Source organism: Alligator sinensis, unplaced genomic scaffold (assembly GCF_000455745.1).
Source record: "Alligator sinensis unplaced genomic scaffold, ASM45574v1 scaffold262_1, whole genome shotgun sequence".
Taxonomy (NCBI): Eukaryota; Metazoa; Chordata; order Crocodylia; family Alligatoridae; genus Alligator; species Alligator sinensis.
In genome coordinates, this window is record NW_005841904.1 from 1,516,375 (window position 1) to 1,538,635 (window position 22,261).

Here is a 22,261-nt window from a genome sequence, read left to right on the forward strand (position 1 = left end):
GGGGGATTTGAGCCCCTGTAGGGAGAGAGTTGGGCAGTGCTGGGGCCCCAGCAGGGAGTGGGACGAGGCCATGGGCAGCTCATTCAGGGGGCAGGGGGTGGGAACCAGGCTCCCTAGCAATGCACCCCTGTGTGTGTGGTAGCTTTGCAGAGCACAACCCCACACTGCTGCCCTCATTTCCTGTGCCCGCCCCCACCTCCACCTCCGCCCTGCACACAGATCTGGGGGGCATGGGTCTCCCCGTCCCTCCAGGAGTGCGCGCTGTGCCAGGGAGCTGATCACACCCCCTGCACCCAAGCCTGCAGCAGGCAGCAGCAGGTGGGGATCTGGGCTCCACTCTGCTTCAGCAGCTGCTGCCTCCTGCCAGAGGAAGGGGGCTGCAGACCCGGGTCCTGGCCCTGTAGCCCTGGCAGCTGAGGGTCCCCTCTGGCAGGGCTGGGGGAACAGAGGCCTGTGGGTGGGGGGCAAGGGGCACCAGTAGGGCTGGGGGGCTATAGGAGGGAGTGAGAGGCACAAGCAGGGACAGGGGACTGTGGCAGAGGAGTGAATATCTGTGTTTTTTTAAAAACACATCTCCTTTTAACAGAATCAGCCAGTTAATAGACTCAAATCAGCATTTCTCAAAGTGATTCCAATAAGAGGATTCCACTGTATTTTAATTTTTCACAGACTACCTCTTTTCTACCTTGAAGAACTCATTACTACAGCAGAGTCTCCCTTGCTTACCATTTCTGCACCTCCAGAAACGTAATACATTTCATCCAATGCACCAAATGCCTTGATGCAAAATACGTAGGAGAGACCAAACAACAACTGCGCACCAGAATGAATGCACACTGGAAATCTATCAAAGACAGGAATACCCAATTACCGGTGGGAGCACATTTCTCACAAGAAAGCCGCTCTCTCTCCAATCTCTCAGTTCTAATCCTCAAAGGAAACTTACAAAGCACTTCCCAGAGACGAGCCTATGAACTCCACTTCATCAGCCTCCTGGATACTAAAAATCATGGACTAAAAAATATAGATTTATGACACATCATAACCTGCCTGACATCTGACTCCCCAGGTACCTCTCCACTATTCATACCCCTTCCCTCCCCCACAACCCAACCTCTCTCTCACCCATTGACTCCTCAATCTACATCTTCACTGACTGCCTATCTTGTATGCATACTAGTCCAGCCTCTGGCTTCTTTACTTTTCATTCCATCCAGGAAGAGCACACACCAACTACTGAAACTTCCTCAGCCTGACGAAGGGTTTTTGAACCTGAAATCTTGCTTAAAAGCTTGCTTAAAATTATTTTTTCCAACTATTTATGTTGGTCTAATAAAAGATATCAGATTCACCCAAAGAACCTTGTTTGCTTACCTTTGGCATTCCTTTACCCATTTTCCGCCTCCTCCTTCCTCCCCTCCCTTCTCTACCCATTGTTTTCCTAATTTCTACCTATTTACATTCTCCCTGACCTCCTATCACACTTTTGGCTTCTTTCATTCCTTGGAGATGTCAAAACAACAACAGTCTCCCTATGCCTGAAGAAGAGTACTTGTCCCCAAAAGCTTTCAAAAAACTTTGTTCCAACTACTCAGTTGATCTAATAAAACATATCACATCTACCAAAAGAACCTTGCCTGTAACTGTCTATATGCAGTTGGTGGTTTGTTATAGTATAGCCTATGATAAGTTTTATTTGAGATTTATTTAGTTTTAAGCATGTTTGTCACTTCCTTTTACTAAAAGCTGAATGGCAAAGGGAGCTTTGGTTGGTATCAAAGGTTATGGGTTTTAATCATTAATAAGTATAGCAATACAAAAAATGGTTAGATGCAACTGCTTTAAAAGCTTCTTGAACTTTAAAAGCTACTTCTTCTAGGTCAGGTCCCTAATACTGGGAGCATGAGATGACCAAGCAAGCTCATTGATGCCTAAATGATAATTCAGATTTCATTAATGCTCATCACTGAGGAAAATGCATTAGTACAAACAGCTTTAAATATCCTTGACCTTAAGTAAGTACTAAGCCAGCTCACAGACATCACTGCATTAACACAGCAATGAACTAGCACTTTGTAAAATCTAGCACTTGTCAGACAATTGCTACAGTGCAAGGAGACTAGGGGGAAATGTTTGAGCCCTGTAACATAAATTAAGACAACTCCACAATTTAAAAACTGCAGAGTAGAAAGTAAATATATTTGGAAAAAAAACCCTTTTATATGTACATGATGCATCTCAAAGGAGTGGGGAGTTAGAATAAGTGACAGAAATTCAAAGACTGAGATATAAGTGGATCTAAGCAGAAGAAAAAGATGAAAAAAACCCGTGGTGGTACAGAGAAGTAAAATAGTGAAAAAAAGAGGATTCAAAATTTTTAGATGGATGCTTTATTAAAAATGGTGTTGTATGAAGAAACAAGAAAGGGACTTATGGAGTGATTTGTCACAGAATACAAAGACCAGACAAGCAAAAAACATGTGCTTGTTCAAGACAGCAGAAAGCAGCAATGCAGTTTGCTGCTGAAATTACCCTTTTTACTGGCAAAAAAGGAAAAATACAAGCGACTCTACTACATACTCTTGACTTTAAAATCGTACATTAACAGAGACGGCAGCCATTTCTCCTGCAATGTGTCCATGTAAAAAAAACAAAACAAAAACAAATCCAACACAACTTGGACAAACTCCATGCAGTTTTCTAACAATCAGTTATTTCAGTGTAATGAACTGAGAATTCATGCGTGTTAATTTCATTGTTGCATTTCATTCCACCATTTTCAGGACTGATCTTTGCTTTTTTCCACTATAACTGCCAGGCAACAGAAGGCAACAAATTCTTTTGTAGCTATTTTTATACGTTTCCTCACTTGTTTTGTCCCATAGCGATGGCTTCTCTCCAGTTCATTCCTCCACATACTGTACAGAGAAAAAGCTCTGACAAGCAACAGGGATGTGGAAAAATAAGGACTAGCGAGGCAAAGAAGCTGGGGGCTGGTCTACACTAGAAAATCCCCTACCAGTTTAGCTATGGCAGGATAATTCTGCTAGCAGACCCAAACACAAGGAGTTTTTCTGCTGACATAGCTGTACTGCTTTCCAAAACAATAAAAGCTCACCTGACAAAAATACTCTTATGCCAGGGGTTTGTTAATGTACCAATGTAGCATACCTGCTAACCATTTTCTCATGCCTAACCATCACAGCTAAGTCCACAAAATTCTAGACAACGCCTGGGACAAGAAACTAAGGAGGAGATGGAACTTCAGTTAGGGAAGGCGTCTTAAAACTGTGGTCAGGCAGAGGGAGACAGAGAATAGATCTGAGGCCAGAGGTGAGGAAAAATAAATAGGTTGGATATGAAGCCAAGAGGGGAAAGAAAACTGAGTCAAACTAGGCAAGGAGGTTGAAATGAAAAACCTAAGCAATGGAAATTAGTTTAACTACACAAGGAAATGAAGACTTAGCTGAGAAGCCAGGGGTAGAGAAGGACTGAAATAAGGACAAGTTAGATAGAATAGGGCAAAAGTGATCAGACTTCAAAGGGACAGGCAGAAAAGTCTGCTCACTAGAGCACTAGTCCCGCTTCACGCCCTGGAACAGAACCCAGTATTCTAGAATCCCATTGTTCCGCTGTAAACAAATATTTGTGAAACTTATGGGCAAAGTGCTGCTTTACACTTATTACCACAATCTTTTACCCCACTAATTCAACAGGTCTATGTTAAGTCGATAACCCACGCATGTCACATTCCAAATGTCTTCAGTTTGTTTTTTGTTTTCAAAAGTGTACCAAAAAAGTTCAAGACTCTAAAATGAAATACATAAGTATACTTTAAAGAGCAATTGGTAAGCGATTACTAATTCCAAATGTTTTCTATTTGTCCAACTTGAATCACTTTGTAGAATGGGGGTGCTGCAACTGTGCTGAGTGTTAAGTAAGATCTTACAAAGAAAAGTGATCATTATTAACCCATTTTGTGGCTGGAAAAATTTGATGCAGCAAGATGGTGCCTTTCTTTACAGCTACAGCTTCACTGGACAACTCATTAATCACATCTTAAGTAGTGACCTGGCCACTGTAATGGATACCACCTCCAGGAGTACCGATGAAGTCCCTGGAGTCCCTTCAGCCCTGGCTCCCTCTGCTTGCTTTGGGCAGCTGACCCTTCATCTCATCTCGATTTGGGGCACAGTGTTACAGAGCCCCAATCAAATGATGGAGCTCCCAGCCACAGGAGTTCAGGGTCCTGTCCCCCTCACCCCCACTGTGTCTAGGGGCTCCCAGCGGTGTGAGCACATGGTGGGCCCCATGGCTGGGATCCTCATCAGCATTTGGGGCTCCCAGTCAGGAGAGGCAAACCTGTGCCACCACAGCTGGGAGTCCCATCAGCTGACCAGAGCTCTCAGTGTACTGCACATGAGGCATGGCCGAAGGCATGATTGTTGGGATCACATATCAGATCCCATCATGCCTTCTTTTTAAGATCTGTCAGAAGCCTTAGTTATCCTGGTAACTTCTGGTACAGTTACTAAGCATTTATCCTGCTAGAGTTGCCTGCAAAGCCAGACCACAATCTTCTCTCTACTTCTGGGTAGATTTCTCTTGGAGCTCATTTTTTTCATTTAACCTCCATTTAAAAAAAACAAACCAAACATTACTGCTGGGACTGTCCATCAGCAGTAGAGAAGAAACCCAAGAGGGTGCAGCAGAACAGAAAAGCATATAAGAATGTCTACAGAATGGGCAGTGTATTTTTACACTGGTGGTAAGATTAACAACTGCATCAGCAATATATACTCACTATGAATCAATGATCATGAACATAAAGTAAAAAGATAAATCCAGTCTGGAATTATATTTTGCATTTACAAAAATACAATGCTCTCTTGTGTTACCTGTTTAGGGCATATGTTTTCTGTGTCCCATTCCTTTTCTTCAGCAAATCGGAACTGTGTGAAGGAATCTCCTGCAGAAGGAAAGTTAAATGCATCTTTATTATAAATAAGTAACAGGCCTTCCAAAAAAATCCCATACAAGAATTTCCTGATTAATAAAAGCTGAAATTTGTGCAACTTTGCATTAAACTTTTTAACATAGCTTTCATTCAAGCCCCTATAACACTGTTTATTTCTGGTATGCAGAAGAGTTCCAAGTTCTTGTGAAACTGCATAGAAATATCAGTAGGTATTATCTTCTGCCTTATCAGAAGACACTATCAATTTTAGGTCAGATTTCAATTCAAAACTGCAGAAGGAAAAAGAAACAAGTCTAAGAACTCTTCATTACTCAGGGAATTATGAAATAAATAGTAAACATATCAAGAGTATAATATACAACACAGCATAGCATTATAAGCAGAGCTGGAAGTGCCACTAATAGTTAAGGATACCTAACAGCTTCCATTAGTTGTTTATTACTTTGTCACATTAACCATTTTGGCTGAAATTTTTTATATTTTAGATGTCTTAGGCTGGAGATTTAAAAAACAAAATCAGCAGAAGTAGTCCTGAAGTGCCTAAAAACAAGCTTAGGAAAGAATGCTCTTACAACAATTTTCTTAAGAAGCTCTAGCCCCAGGTAGCTTAGAAGCAAGGACCTTCAATCTGTCTGTGTATGTATGTGCCTTCCACCATCCATATGAAAATTTCCCCAAATCACATATAAGCCTCCTAAAAAATTCAGTTTGCTTGCTTTATAGATGCTGGTTACAGTCTGTCAGCTATATTCTTTAAAGATTATGTTTACCCTGAGGGCAGTGGAGGAAAAAATAGTCTGCTTTCACATAAGTAAAAACACTTACAATAATATGTACAAATGGGATGAAAAATTAAGGTTGCATGAACAACTTTAATTCCGACATTTCATAACTGTCTGGTTCTTGATTCTCAAGTGTAAAAAAGCCTTTTAAAATAGATGTTTTTGTATTTTTTTTTGTATGCAGTTAAAATGTTTATATTGCTGTAGGGCTGTCAGGTGGTGATCAGAAGCTCCAGATAAGAGTCCCATTAGTTGAGCTGTTGCCAAAGCTTGCAAGATCCTGGGCCCCAAAAAAGCTTAGAATATATGACAAACAGTAAATGCAAGATCAGAAGACAGGAATACAATCAGATACATACAGATATTGTATGGCAGAGATACCATAATGGTTTCATAGTTAAGCGTGTATACTTAACAGAAGGGATTCAACTTCTTTTTACAAAACATAAGCCCACCTAGAATTTACACTATTTTAGTGCACTGAATTAAAAATATTAAAAAATAAATATATTTAACAAATATAAATTTAATAATTTATATAAATAATGCAGATACTGTATTTACCCAAATTCAAAATGACTCTGAATTTAAGATGACCCCCTAATAATCAGAGTCTATACACAGAAAATGTATAAACCTGTTATAATTATTCATGCATAAATGCTAATTATTGGAGGGCCATCTTAAATGTGTACTCTCCCCCACTTTGCCACTACTACAGTTGGGCTAGCAGCAGTAGGGAAGAAGTGACAGTGGAGACACTGAGAAGTCAGTGGCTTGACCTCTGCCCCTTGTCTTTCCCACACCTTGTTCCCTGCCTCACACCCCACATCATCTCCCCCTTGCTGCCTACTCATCCCCCCTAGTGCCTCCCTGCCTACCTACCACTTGCCCCCCCATGACTACTCCCCTCCACCACCTGCCCTCCCTGCCTCACTCCCCTTCCAGCCCCACCCACCTCCTCCTGCCTGCATCCCTTCCACCACCAGATATCCTCCAACTCTGGCCCCGCTAACCCCCATTTCGGCTAGGGGCACGGAGCACATGAAGCTCCGTGAAGCTTGCCACATGAAGTTTGCTATAGTTGCAGCAACACCAGCTCTGGCTGCAGCACCAGAGCTGGGGGCAGAGTTGTGGCTACTGCCATGGTCAGGTGGGGGCCAGAGCAGCCATGTGATCCATACCCAAGGTTGAAGTGAAACCAGAGCCAGGGCCAAACCAGAGCTGGAGGGCAAGCAGTGGTGGCAAGGGAGGGGAGGACACAGAGGAGGCAGCAGAGGGTGGAGGGTAGCGCTGCAGCTCCAACCTTGAGTCCAGGTCAGTATTGGAGTCAGAGCCACAGCAGCCACCTACACCTTCCTCCCCCTGCCGCCCTGTACTTGAATCCAAGACAAGGGGCTTTTTTTCCACCATGTGAAATGGGGGGAGGTGGGAAAATCTTGTGTTGGATTCAAGTAAAAAAAATTAAGTCACTGTTTGAGATCCTTCAAGCAAATGTTACTGATTTGGGGGAATCTGAAAACTGAAAGTAGATTTTGGAAACATTTGAAAAAATGGCTACTTTGTTTAAAAAAGAAGCACCCCAGTCTGCACAACTGTGAAGGAAACTTTGCAGATGTGAATTGAATATAATGGTAGTGAATTGAATATATATGGTAGTTCTGCCAGAGTCCATCAGCTATCATGAATTAGCTGAAATAAATGTACTAATTACTATTTATAAAGAAAACCAAAGTCAAATTTACAAATGCAGATATTTACAATTAGGCACTTAAATGCACTTATTAGGAAGCCTTATTTTTAAAGGCATTTACTGCTTCTTCTTGGCTTCAATGGCAGCCATGGAAGTTCAGTACAATTGAAAATGAAAACCCTTTATTCATTCATTAAGTATGGACTTTAGTATGTAACTTCAAGCTTCATCCTCAGAATACAGAATTCATACAAGTCCTTTACTCTTAACTGCATACAAGAAGAATAAACAATTCCTCTTAATGTGTCTCCAAACCAATTTAGACTGCTACTAATAAATTACAGTTAATGCTGTTCATTTAGAAAGTACACAGAAAGAGCCTCAAATATTTTTTTAAATCTCCTAATTTCAAAGCCAGTCCCATGATTTTCAGTATCTTATTTATGATTTATGAATGCCTGTGATTGGCAATGCTCAATTAAACCGTGTGCCATGGTTGAATTTCTGTTGAACAGGAAATTAATTAAACCAAGGGGCTCTCAGGCTTTTATACTGTGACAAAACAAGCATTCACTGATGATGCCACTTTCCACCATTTCCTGTGGTGTGGCTGGTCTTCAACAAAATTGTCAGGGATGTCTTAGAAATCTGAGAAGGGTTAGATGAAAAGTGGGTAAACAAATCCACTTCAATGGAAACATCTACTGGGATCAGGAAATGGCTTCTGGTTCCTCATTCTCAAACAACTGCTTCTAGGGGAAGTTACTGACCCACAAGTTGAGAAGTTTCTGAATTAGACTGCAGATTAACCGATATCCTTTAACTGGGCTTTTAAATACAGTAACAAAGCATGCCTTTCAAATGAAAAAGCAATAACTACAATTCACAGCAGCACATTTAATGCAAATTAAGTTAATGAGAATGTTGGCTTAACCAATTATTTTTTATAGATTCCCTTAGTCTGTATTTAACTTCCTTTTACATGATGAATACTAATAAAACATCTTACAGTGACTGAGTTTCTGTCAGATACAAAGGCATTTTTTATGTTAGACTCTAATCTTTACAAAATAGTATTTGGTCTTCAAAATAATGCAGTTTAATTAAATATATTTAAGTGCGTTTATAAACAACAAACTTTACCTTTTATATCTTTTACTTTATTTAATAGCAATTGTTATTCAATATACTTTTTATTGTGAAAGCAGAGGATCTAAGACAGCAGATTCTTCTAGGACTAAAATATGTAACTAAATAGAATGACTGCATATTCCATAGCTTATTTCAATTGACAGAATTAGCCTACTGATTTTTGCATTAAGTTGGAAAAGACAAACAGTAAATTACTATCAACATTCTTTGATAAATATTTTAAAATGTTGGATAATATACAAAGATTAAAGGTTAAAAGGTGAAGCTAACTGGAGGACAGAACAAATATACAGGGGGAAAAACAATAACTTGATACCAAATATTGTGCATGATGCATCTGAAATACTCCGTGTACTACTATATTAAAAACAAGAGAAAAAAGGTTACAAAGAATGATGTAAAACATATTTTATATGTTTTCTTTCATACTGGATAATATCTGAACTATTTCAGTTTTCTGTACACAATGCTATAAGCAAAAACAATTCAACATATTATCTTAGTCATGCAAGACTGTGAGATGGCTCTGTCTGGAAGCATTATGAGAACAACAGCAGACATTAGGAGAAATCAAGATGGACTTCTTGGAAAACTTTTATTTTGGAGAAGATAAAACTGGGTACCTTCTTCCTTGTAAGTGCCATACTGTGTTTTCCATCCTTTACTGCTTATATACTGGATATATAACAGAGTTTCTCTTTTTTTTTTTTTTCTTTTTAACACAAGCATTGTCTGCTCCTCATTTTGGATATGTGTAATTTTAACCACAGGCATACCACCAAAACTGAAGAGAAACAGAAAGCTAAGAGCTAAATTAGAAAAATTAATATTGAGATCCAAAGATCTCAAGCAGAAACTGAAGAACCCCTCAACTGGTGGAACTAGAAAAACAGGGATTATGTAATATGCTATTCACTTCTGCCTGTTCTTGGATACTGAAGTAGAAACTCATGAATTTCTATGTAACCAACTAAACTAATTATGGTAAAAATGCACCTTTCTAATGTGGTGTCATTTCTGGAGGCAGAAGGTTTCCATACAAGGCAGGACTACATTGTTTAGAAGATAAACTCTTAAGACCTAACTCACTGGTTACTGCTTAGGAAGAATATTGGCTTGAATGCACTAAAAATACTAGTGATACTGGTACTGGTTGAAGAGGCAATTGCAAATAAAGGACTCTCCAGTTCCTGGAAAAGGATTTTTAATTACACCTAGGAGCCCTGAGTAAGATTGCTCACCCCCCCAGAATATTCTTGCTTGACCAAAGTGATTTGTTATACAGGGTTAGGGCATTGCTGAGGGGAGATGTAGAGATGTGGCCATAAACCAGATATTCTTGAGCTACTTCTCAGAACCTCACTTTGAACTTCAGCAGGTTTATAAAGGAACTAAAACAACAGAGGGGCACAGAAGCAGTAACTGCAGAGACCAAAACTGGTCACCAGATAAAGCAGGAAGAATCAAACCTCTCTTTTAGGGAATTCACATTCTTCTAACCTACAAAAAAACCTAACTCGTTCTCCCCAATCCAGCAGGATCACAGTTTTCCTGTGTAAAGATTGGTCTGGCCTGAAGTGAAGTATTCCATCATGGGAATTGGGAGAACTTGACTGGCTTGTCCAGCTGATATTTGAATAGTTTCATATAGTGGCAACACTTCCAGCTCTTTTCCTTTCTGGATTGGACCATTCTAAGCCCATGGCCTTTTTGTAGGAGTCTAGTATCACACAACCCCATTTGTCTTTCTTACCACATTTCAACTTGAGGATGTTGGCTGGAATGGGCTTTGATGGAAGGTCTGCTGTTTTTAAGGTGAAATAAATCAGGTCCACCAGCCTTCTAATATTGTCCTTCAGGGAAAAGCAGCCTTAACCACTGGACTTGGACTTGTCTGAGACTGATAGTTCAGGCTCCTCTGAGGACTTGGGTAACCAATTAAAGAAAGAGACCCCTACGTTTGAAGATGAAGCTGACTTGGGTTTCCTTTACATAGTGGCTCATTGTTTCTTCATCTCTCTTGCTGGGTTTACATTTTGGTTGTGAAGAGTCAAGAAAAGAAACAAACTTTCAATATTAAGTCAAAAGGGGTCCATTAGCACCCATGACGGAGATTAATGCATCCCCTAACATATAAAGGAAAAAAGTTATCTGTGTACAATGTATGAAGCAGCTGGTAACCACAGGGAGAAGAAAAGAGGAACTGAAGAGAAAAGGAGAAAGTACCCATGCCAGTAGCTTCCATGGTTAGCCAAACATAGATTCTGAAGGCATCATGGTAACTGCAAAAATAAAGTCAGGTCCTTTGTGATGTCAGAGCCCTGAGACAGTTTACCTTTGTTTTCCCATACTGTATTTCTTGGAGCACTTTATCCACAACCATAGTTTGTTTTATATATAGGTAAAAAATTGTAACACTTTCCCTAGTCAAAATATGGTGCAAGGGGTCTTGGGTTTTCCTTACTTTATAATTCATTCTAAAAAGTCATTTACATAATTACATTGATAATAAATAGCTCTCCATGAGATACCTCAACCAATAGTATGGTCCTAAGATTTTTCTGTATATGTGATATATACAAAACAATGTCCAAATACAAAGACCTGCACAAAGCAAGCTAATATATAACTATGTATGTTTCAAAAAGTGTTCTATTCTCTCATAGCTCATGGGGAAAGCAGCCAAAGAGAGTTAACGAATGAAAAAAGTCAAAATAAATAATAGGAAGAAGAGGAGATATGAAATAATATGGTAGAATTAAAAAGAAAGGAATAAGAGAATCAGGAAAGATTAAATAATATGCATATGAAAATGAATGGTGAAAAAATAGTTGAATGAAGTGTTGGAAGGTGATTCCTTCAGTTTCACACAAAAACTGAAGGTCCCCATTGAACCTCCAGTGACAATCTTACCACCTTCTTACTTAATGAAAGTATGCATGCACTCACAAAAACTCCTTCAAGAGGACAAAGAATTTCAAATTTCTCAGGGACCAGAAATGAAAAAACAACAATCAAGTGAAGTAGTGTAGCCTCAGTCTCATTTTGACTGACTGACTCACCTCTGCTACCATCAACAGAAGAGAAAGGACAGCTCAAATCCACAGGTTTTGAGAAGTACATACTAAAAATTATTTATGAGTATTTGCAGGGAAAATTAAAAATTATGGGACAGTCTATATGCAGATAAAGAATATTTGGGTAAATCTGATACCTTTTATTAGACCAACTCAAATAGCTGGAAAAATTCTTTGCAAGCTTTCAGGTATAAATACATTTTGTCAGGCTGAGGAAGCATCTGCAGGTCGTGTGTGCTCTTCCTGGATGGAATGAATGGTAAAGAAGCCAAAGGCTGGTATGCATGCAAGAAAGCTAGTCAATGAAGATGTAAATCGAGGAATCAGTGGGTGAGAGACAGGTTGGGGTGTGGGTGGGGTATAAATGTAGCTGGTAAATAGTGGAGAGGTATCTGAGGAGTCAGATGTTAGGCAGATATAAATCTGCCATAATAAATAAATAAATAAAGATGTGTGTGTGTGTCATAAATCCAATGTCTATATTTAGTCCATGATTTTTTATATCCAGTAGGTTGATGAAGTGAAGTTTGTAGGCTTGTCTGTGGAAGGGGTTTTGTAAATTCCCTTTGAAGATTAGAAATGACAGATTGGAGAGAGAGTGGTTTTCTTGTGAGAAATGTGCCCCGACTGGTAACTGGGTATTCTTGTCTTTGAATGCACACCGGAAGTCTATCATTCTGGTGCACAGTTATTGCTTGGTCTCTCCTACATATTTTCCATCAGGGCATTTGGTGCATTGAGGCAGTCTATGTAATTACAAATTGGCCTAACAATAAAGAATATTTGTTCACATAAGGGGGTGGCAATCTACAGCCTGTAGGCTGGATCAGGAATGGAAACTCAGGAATCAGTAGCAGGCTCCAGCCAAGGCAGCAGAGAGGGTGTCCCTAGTGTCCTACTGCCTGCTGTGTTCAGCAGAGGAAGCATTCCCACGGTCCTATCACCTGCCTTTTTCCATTTATTTCCTCAGCAGCATCTGCTGATCGCTGTGGGGAGGAAGGAAAAGGGGTGCAGTTTTGTAATCCGTGGCTGGGTTGCAAACAGCATCCTGTGATAGGAAAAGGTTGCTCAACCCCTAGCTTACACTTTTTCAAAAGAAATAGGTCAATCCTCCTTTAATTTTGGATAAGAACATTCCAGCTGCTCTCACAGCAAAGAAATCTACCAAATTATTCTAATTCAATTTCTGCTTTTCCAGTTTTCCTATATTGTAGCACACTGCACTGTAGCTAATGTGATCTCTCTATGCAGAAAGAGAGATCTCTCTATATGCATAGCTAAGCTGGTAGAGTTATTCTACCCATGAGACCAGTAAAGCCACAAATTAAGCAAATGTGGACATACAGTGTGATTGTATCAAACAAAATGTAAGAAGAGCCTGAAAGAACTTTGCATCCACTGATTTTAGTCAGATACTATTAAACCAGTAATAGTTTGGTTTCTGACACACAATTTCGAACTTCCAGGAGACAATGGACTTCCTTGAACAATATTTTAACTGGTAGTTTTTAAAGAAGATTTGTAGATGTGGAGCTTGAAAATCCTGAGTTAAAATGCAATTGATAAATGCTGATCTGGGATAATGTTATGTGCTTGGAGTTATAAAATAGTTATGTATAAAATTTCATTGTGGAATTAGATAGTCATAAAACATTTAGCTCTACCTTAACCAAGACGGAGTCTCTCACCTTTTCATCTAGGAAAAGTCTAGAGAACATTTAGATTTGTTAAAGGGGGTCCCTTTTTTGCAATCTGTTAATGTCCTTTGACAGTTTACACATGTGCATGGGCACGAGCACACACATACACACAGTGGAGAATCTATTTAATCTCAGTCAATGAAACTTTAACATCCTTATATGTCACTGCTTTTGATACAGTAAAGTACTTCTACTGAGAACAAGCTTAGGAGTAAGAGTTCTTAGACCTTGTCTACACAAATATAATATCAAGGATCTTGTACTATACAATAAACTAGAAAATATGTTTTTCTAACCAGATTAAGAAAAAAACATTCTGAAAACGGATTCCCTGATGCGACTGCATAGTGCTAGTAAGAATGCTACTAGCATTTTCAGTACCATCTAGACTTGCTCTGGGTTGCTGAATGACCCATTATACCTTAAGTGACTTTGCTTTCCCATCAGTGATAAGGGAATTTAAAAAAAACTGCAGTACCAATGCAACTCTACGGACTGTCTGTATTCCATCAAGTCAGGGAACAACCATGAGGTTAAAATGGCACTGTTCTCTGGTTATAAATACGTACCTAAGTTATAGCACTGAATACCAGAACTTTGATATGGCTATGCTTGTAATTTAAATGGAGTCTTAAGAACTATCACCACTTCCAAAATTCCAAGTATAGAACTAAAAGGTAACATTTGAATTACACACACCTCAACTTGTAATCAGACTTGAAGATTAGAGATAGAAACCCAGTTCATTTTTAGAAGCTTTTCTTCAGGGTGAATGTCTCACTTGTCAGTATAAAAGCCTTTAAAATATATAATAATTCCAACAGTGAGACAGTGAATATTACCCCATTATCTTTAAATTTTGTGGCCCATGAGGCAGGAAATATAGCACCATTAACAGCATTACAAAATACTGTACAACTAAATGCCTATGGCTTATTTGCTAACTGATTTCTTCCAGTGGTAAGTGACCTCTCTAGGTTCTTTCCCCTCTACGCTGTACATCAGCTGCATGGATAAACATTGCAAAAGCTAAACACGACATACAGTTCACATGCCATGGAAAAACACACACCACTTCCTTTAAATTCCTGTCTTGCTGTTTTACTTCTTTTACTGTTTTAACTACAAAGAGCTAGTAAGGACATCCAGAGGAAAACCACAACATTTTTAATAATTTGCTCTGCAATTTATAGATAGGCACTATTATTTACAATGATCCATTGAAAGAGGAAAAGAAAAAAACAACATAAAAGTCTGCTCCCTCTCCCCTGCTGCAAGGCCAAATTATAGACCAGGGGCTCCAGTAGCAGCTCTGGAAATTGCAGGAGCCTGCCCTGGGGTCTCAGTTGGAGGTGAGCCCACCAGGCCTGGGCATGGCTGTATTAGAAGGGCAGTAGGCCATCCCAACCAAGGTAATCAGGATCCAACAGAAAAAAGTTCCTGATCAAGGTTGAGGTCCCTACCTGATACAGAAAAGCTAAGGCCAGCTGTTGCCAGGGGAACTATCCCAGCCACATGTTCCTAGCAAAGAGTAGGTGCCAAAAAACTTGCAGGCAGAAGGCAGCCATCAGGTCAATTAGCCCCTGACTTCCTCCATTGGTGGGCAGGTATAGGACGGCTCGCTGGAGCCACTGGTGTCTATTCCAGAAGATCTCCAACAAGAAGCTTCTGGAGCCCTTCAAGCAGGATCATTTGGGCTGTCCAGTATGGAGTACCACCTGTGCCACATAGTACCAGCTGCCAGGCTGTTGATGACCAGGACTGGTCTGTGGCAGGAGAGGGTGGACAGGCACCAGAGCCAGTACCACTGCTGTAATCTTGCCATAACCTCTTCATCAAGGCCCTCCCAATTATTAACGAGATAGGCTGGTGGGTCTAGGAAAATACCTAGGGTTTTGAAAACATTGCAGCACTCAGACTGGCCTCCAGGCGGGTCTGGGGGCTGAGCGTCAGCCCAGATGCTCCGTAGAAACGCATCACTTTTGCCTCAGTTGACGCTGGCTGAGGTGGCATGCTCTTAAATCGGCTGACAGTCAATTGGGGACTGGACGACACCCTCATAAAAATAGTCACATTGTTGGCATATGTTGCCACCTTAACTGGGGGGCCAGAGGCTGGGGCTGCGGCCAACGGGAAAGTCAGGGCCATCAGACACTGCTGCAGCATGTGGAACAGCGATTCAATGGTTAGGGCACAGAGCATTCCAGAAGGAGGGCAGCTCTGGCCGATGTCCCTATGTTCCCAGGACGTGCCTGGGAACAGGCACGTAGCTCTCTGCTCACCTTCAGGAGGCGGCTAGAAATCTCCCAGGTACAGAAGCTCAATGGTTGAAGGGAAGATAGGCCCAAAACTAAAGGCTTCCAAAATCTGAGTAAGAAGTCATAGTTAACACAATTAAAAGCTTAGAAAGGATGCAACAACGAATATTAAGCTGCACTACTTTATGCTATATAAACAATATCCAGCAGGCTATTTCCTCCTTGTGCTCTTCCCTTTTTCATACTGGATAATATTTACACACACAATTTGTATTAGTTTCTTTTTTATGGCTCCTGGAATGCTTCACAAATACATAACACTGGACGAAAATGTGGTGAACAAACTCTAAAGTGTATATTGAACTTTACTTGAAGCCAGCTGGAGTGATGGCTACACAGAAGTGGCTACCTGTCCCAGAATACGCAGAGTAAATCTTCTCCATTATTTTCTTCACTGAACAAATAATGAAACATGATATTTCAGTGCGAAATTATTGGTTTTCCTGTGGGTCAAGTTTAAAACTTTATTTAAGCTAGTCACTTTCAATATTTGCATTTTTCCTCAAGAAAAGCCACATGACCATTTCCAGCACTGAATTTTTTTAGAGTTATTAGTTTGCTGTTTATATTAATTTATTTACTGGTATGTGTTTTTAAATATAAATGTAATCAGGTTCACTAGTCACTGGCTTTTGAATTACACATTTCTAGGTCACTGGCTTTTGAATATCATCCATGTGAGAAGGGCTGAAGAAATAGCAGAGGACTTTCAGTGGAAATTCATAAATGAAGCACTTTGCACAGATGTTACAATTTCTTGTAAGGCACCAATAGCATGACAGATGCTGTAAAGGCAGTTTTAAAGGTAGTATATTCCCAAAGTCTTAAAATCTAGTCAGTCCACATACAGACAAGGGATAAAGACAAATATGGAGCAAAAACAGTAGGATAGATCATACAATTTTGTTTGCTGCAGAGTCTCAGGAGAGAGAAGGGGACATGAGGGGAAAAAGTATTCTACAGATGCATGCAAAGTTTAACAGAAAGTAGGGCAAGGTGTAACCTTAGGGCAGGGGCGGGCAATTATTTTCGGCAGAGGGCTGCTTACTGAGTTTTGGCAAGCCATCGAGGGCCACATGACAGGCAGCCCAGGGCAGATAAATATTAATTTTCTAAATTTTTTAGGGGCCCTGCCGGCCAGATAGAATGGCCTGGTGGGCCGCATCCGGCCCCCGAACCGCATTTTGCCCACCCCTGCCTTAGGGTGCATACACACTTACTAACTTTCTGACAGCTAAGCCAACTTAACCTTTTAAAGTCAACTTAACTGTCAGAGCATACACCCAGATGTGGAACAGAGTCAACTTAAATGCAGCACAAGATAATACACCTCCAACGTGTATTAAGTGCACGGTGAATTGCATTAAGTCGACTTAGTTCACAGTGTCAAGGATCTGTACGTGTGTATGCTCTAACATGGAGCAAGGCAACAACCTACTTCATCAGATGCTGTGAAGTTGCAGGCTTTGTAGCTGGTCTGCCTCTCTGTCTTCTTCCCCTCAAGAGAAGTTCTGGCAATGAAGTTCACCTCTATCTCTCAAGCAATGCAGTTGGGCACGGGCTGAAGGCTGGGCCAACAAAGGTCCTGAGCAATGCACCAGAAGAAAATACAGAACCATCTCCATGCCACCATTCACCACAGACCGCTGAATAACTCTACTAAGCTAGTATGAATGGTGAGCGTTACTTGTCAGAGACTTTAAAAAAAAATGATCAAACACATTTCACTTCTCAGGCATTTTATTACAAATATCATGCCAAAACTTGAAAAAGGTTTGAATTAAACTACTTTCAGAGACCGTTCTGATGTGTATTTACCATGGAAAGGGCTTAAGAGACTGCACTGCAAACATATCTACAACAAATATCTTGCAAGACTACAGAAGGAAAATTACCCATCACTGACAACAGATGTCAGTAAGGGGCACAGTCAAATCAATACTGAACACAGTCTAACCCAGGCTTGTCCAACATACGGCCCGCGGGCCGCCATGCAGCCCGCCAAGCCATTTTATTTGGCCCACGGCCGCGGTGCAGAGCTGCCACCACAGCATGTGGCGCCGCGGGGGGCGGGCCAGTCTCCCCCCGGGTGCTGTGGCCCTCCGGGCCCAGCCACTTGCGCGCGAGGCCCTGAGGGGGCCGCTTCTCGTGCTGCTGGGGACGGCAGGAGCCCAGCCAGGGCTGCACCAGCCAGCAGAAGCGGCGGCAGCGCCGGGTGCTGCTCAGGACGGGACAAGCCTGCACTGGTCAGTCCCGAGCAGCACACGGCTCCGCCGCAGCTTCTCCTGGCCGGTGCAGACCTGGCCGGCCTCCTCCCATTCCCAGAAGCACATGGGAAGCCAGCTTCAGCCGCATGCTGCTCCAGATGGGATGGACCCAACTGGGTCAGCACCCACCAGGAACAGCAGCATGGAGCTGAAGCTGGCTTCCGGGCCCCAGGTTAACCCCGGCCTGGCCCCGAGGCTTCTCCAGCACCAGGTCAACCCGGTTGTAGCCAAGCGGCTCCTGCAGCACCATATCAACCTGGGCATGCATGCCATGTCAACCAGCACCATGTCAACCCCTGCAACTTCAATGGTGTCAAAGGTCACGTGACATCACTTCCTGATATGACACCACTTCCTGTAACATCTTTGAATATGGCTTGCTGGCCCACTGGGTGATAAAAAGTTCGTGATCCAGCCCCACATTCAAAAAGTTTGGACACCTCTGGTCTAACCACAAATGTTCTCAGAGGCAAACTGTATTGAGTACCATTTTAGGCACAGTTATTAAAACCCTCCTTATACTGAAGGGTCAGGTTTTGCTTAGTCTTTAAAATTTTCCATAAAGCACATATTTTATTAGGGCCTCCTCTACAGGTATGGCACAATTAACAGGTTAATTGCGCAGTTACCTGGAGACTAGCTACATGTGCAAAGCAGCTATTACACCATAAAACGCTCCAACCTGCTATAGTTAGACCTCAAAAACATGTACTAACTTTACAGCTGGTTGCTTTACAGCTTTACTTTGCATGTATAGCAGGGTTTCCCCTGTGGCTGGGAGCCACATCAGCTGACAGGGCTACCAGCCACAGGGGTGTGCTATGCCCAGTGGGTCCCAGGGATCATGGCAGCTGCAGTCCCCAGGGCTTTCACACACACCCAAACCCTAAAGATTCTCACAGCCATGATCTTCAGGGTTCATGAACCCCTGGGCCCTGGGGACTGTGGCTACCATAATCCCTAGGGTTCAAGGGTGTATAAAACCCCTGGACCCTGGGGATCATGGCTGCCACAATCCCTAGGGTTCCAGGGTGCAGGAAACCCCCACTGTGGGAGGATCAACACAGAGGTGATCCTGGGATCAGGCTCCCCTTGCACCGGCAATGAGGCACAATGGGATCTAATGCGTGATCCCACAACTCCGCCTCCTGCCAGGCACGTGTGGCATGGCAGGAGGCACAATTGTGTGAATTGTGCATTAGATCCTACTGCGCCTTTACCTGCATGTGTAGAGGGGATGTGGGCCAGATTTACTCCTATACCTCCAAGCTAAGCGATACTACTGCATATAGGAGGTATATTTACGGAAAAGAACAATGTTGGTTTTGTTATCTATTGTTTACTTGTGACAGATCTCACTTAAATCACATTCTTTACAGAAACAGGTACATTGTCAGGATTCAAGAAATTGTTGTGAACTACTGTATTACAGTGTTAGTATTTAGAACACTTATATGACACTGAGGATAATACCGTGGCCTTAGTTCTACTTAACTCCATTCTTAAAGTTTCCAAGGATTGCTGCCACAAGTGCAGCAGCATGTGTGGTAGCAACCATGGGGGATCTAATTAAATTGGCAATCAATATTTACCATGTTTCTAAATCTGCTCAAGAAAGAGTTTTTATCAGTGAATATTTTATTGGCTTTAAAAATAAAAATTATCTGAAGTTGCTGCTTTATTACTCAACGTTCAGATTTCTTCATATGATAAAATGACTCCGCTAACTTACTTGCCACCCCTCTGCAAATACAACTCCCTTCAATGGCATCAACATTCATATTAACATTTCAATTACTAGAAAAATATTAAAATACACTATTCTTCGGAACATCTGAAGAAACGTGCAGTGCAAGTCATTTAAAACTTGAGAACAAAGCCTTTAGACTTTTAGACTTTCATTAAATAGATTTGCATTGACAGTGTAAGCATGTAGTAGTCATCCTTTATCATTTTAATTGTTGGCTAATTTCTTTCCCCACTCCAAAAAGCTGTACTAGTTTTCAAACAAATGTAAAAGTATTCTTAGAGCAAAACAGATGAATAAACTTAAATAATGCTTAGATTTAAGTAACCTGTTATTTTCCTCCAATACCATTTCTCAACCCAGTAAAAACAGGAACAAAACAAGTTGTTTGCTGTACCTCACAAATACCACTAACACACAAATGGGGAATTCTTATGCATCATGTCTCTCTCTCTGTCCCCTCAAACATTTAAAAGGCAAACAAGTTGTGAAAGCTCGCAATGATTTTTAATCAAAAGCTTATTTTTCAATCTTAGCCATTTCCATCGGATTATAGAAAAGTAGAGCTGGATGGAACCTCAGAGGGTCATCTAGCTAGCCCCATGCTCCAGGTAGGATCATCTCTGACTAAATTATGCCAGCCAAATCTCTGCTCTTGAAAATTTCCAGCCATGAAGATTCCACAACGTCTCTAGGTAGCCTGTTCCAATGCTTGACTACCCTTATAGTCAGAAAGTTCTTCCTAATCTCCAATTTAGGTATCTTCTGTTGCGGTTGAGGCTCTTGTCCCTGGTCTTGTGCCCTACAGCCACAGAGAAAAAGCTGTCTTGATCTTTTACTAGGAACCCCAATTGATACCTCCCCCCACAAATAGACATTGAGTCACTCATGACTATTCGCTGGGCATGATGATCCAATCAGTTATGTTTTCACCCTACAGAACTTTAATCTAAGACCAGTGGTTCGCAACTTTTTTAGACTCGAGGCGTGCCCCAGAAAATACCATCTCTTAGCTTTCACTGTCTTTTTGACTTTGGAAAAACAATAAAGCAATTCTTATGTTGTAATGAACTCAGAAAGACTACAACAGTTTTTTAACATGATGGATTTCTAATTGAAATCTCTGGCGTTATCTTGTGAATCATGTCTAAGTTTCTGCACAGACAACAGTGCTATTATTCACCAGCATTCACAGCAGCCTGGTTGATAACCTTCAATCTAGATTGCATTTCCTTAAGCTTACTTAGGAGTACGATCCATTACCTTTGCATGCTTCTTTAATGGTACAAGCTTACTAAATGACCTTAACATTGACCCTGAATAAAGCAAAGTTAAAAATGGAGTAGCTTTGATACACTTATATCAACATAGAATCATACAGATGTAACAGTTGTATCATAACAGCTCATATGGGTATCCTTTCATATCAGTACAAGTATGTACATTTTTACCGAGTCTCATATTCAGAGGATAGTGGGTACAGCGGAGGGCAGGATTTGGCCATTAGAATCTTTACTGGTGATGTTGTACAGGTTGCCTTTTGGAGGATTAACTTGCTAAATTAGCAGATTTGTACAATAAATGATCAAGGCACAATGAATGTGGAGCTCCATTAGTATAACTTTTACAAAATAAAATCACATTACACAGTACATCTACACTGTAGATAAGCTTTACAAGAACTTGTAAAAACTAATTTTAAACAGTCATTGAAAAAAATATACACTGGTTTTAATATAAAGAATTTTGAGTTTTAGAATTTGTTCTATGCGGTATAGGAAAACACACACAAGTCTGTCATCTTACATTCTAGTGATAAATTCTGTTAGTTTTATATTGTCAATCCAAGTTCTTGCTTTCAATTTAAGTTTATTTTTTTAGGGGTATATTCGAATATGAACTGGCTACAGGTTTCTGCTCTTACAGTTTAAACCCAATGTGTTTTCCATTACCATTTGAATGTTTTAGGCACATTAATGAGCAGTTTTGGGTGTTACCCTCCACTTATACATACATTCTCTTCAGGCTAACTTCCATACAACCTTCAATTTATTCTTTGCCACAATTCTAGGGTTAACATTTTAGAGATGATACCTCTTTGTCTAGGCAGACAGAAAATGTAATGGGTGTGCTCTACTCAAATGTCTTTCTATAACTATTGCAGTGCCCATCCCTTATTGTCCCGTTCTCTCTTTCTCTTGTACCCTCAAGATTTACTGGAACAGGACCAGGCTAGGAAGTTCTCTCAGAGGCAGACAGACTCATACAGCTAAGTCTCTGAGACTGGCAGCACAGAAGGAACATAGGACCCTCTGTTTGGAGACAGTAATGCACACTAAATTTCATATAATAAATACAGAAGTAAAAGCAATAGAACTGAATTAAGGACTTCTAAAGGACCTTGCAAAGAAACTCCCAAATTTCTACATTTTTTTAAATGGAATCTTTCAAGATTTGTCTGTTATTAATTTAAACTTTGGTTTTGCTGTACAAAAATAGTTCTCTGAGTTTTGATTTTTACATTTATTGTCTTCTGCTGTTTCCCTA

General features: G+C 40.8%; 1 protein-coding gene across 1 annotated transcript in view; it reads right to left on the reverse strand.

Annotated features, from left to right (window-relative positions):
• AVEN (apoptosis and caspase activation inhibitor) overlaps positions 1 to 22,261 on the reverse strand; it is a 189,618-nt gene that overhangs the window by 14,185 nt on the left and 153,172 nt on the right. Inside the window, exon 4 of the mRNA XM_014517360.2 lies at positions 4,899 to 4,969. Coding sequence (XP_014372846.1) covers positions 4,899 to 4,969 — 71 coding nt within the window. The remainder of the gene's footprint in view (positions 1 to 4,898; positions 4,970 to 22,261) is intronic.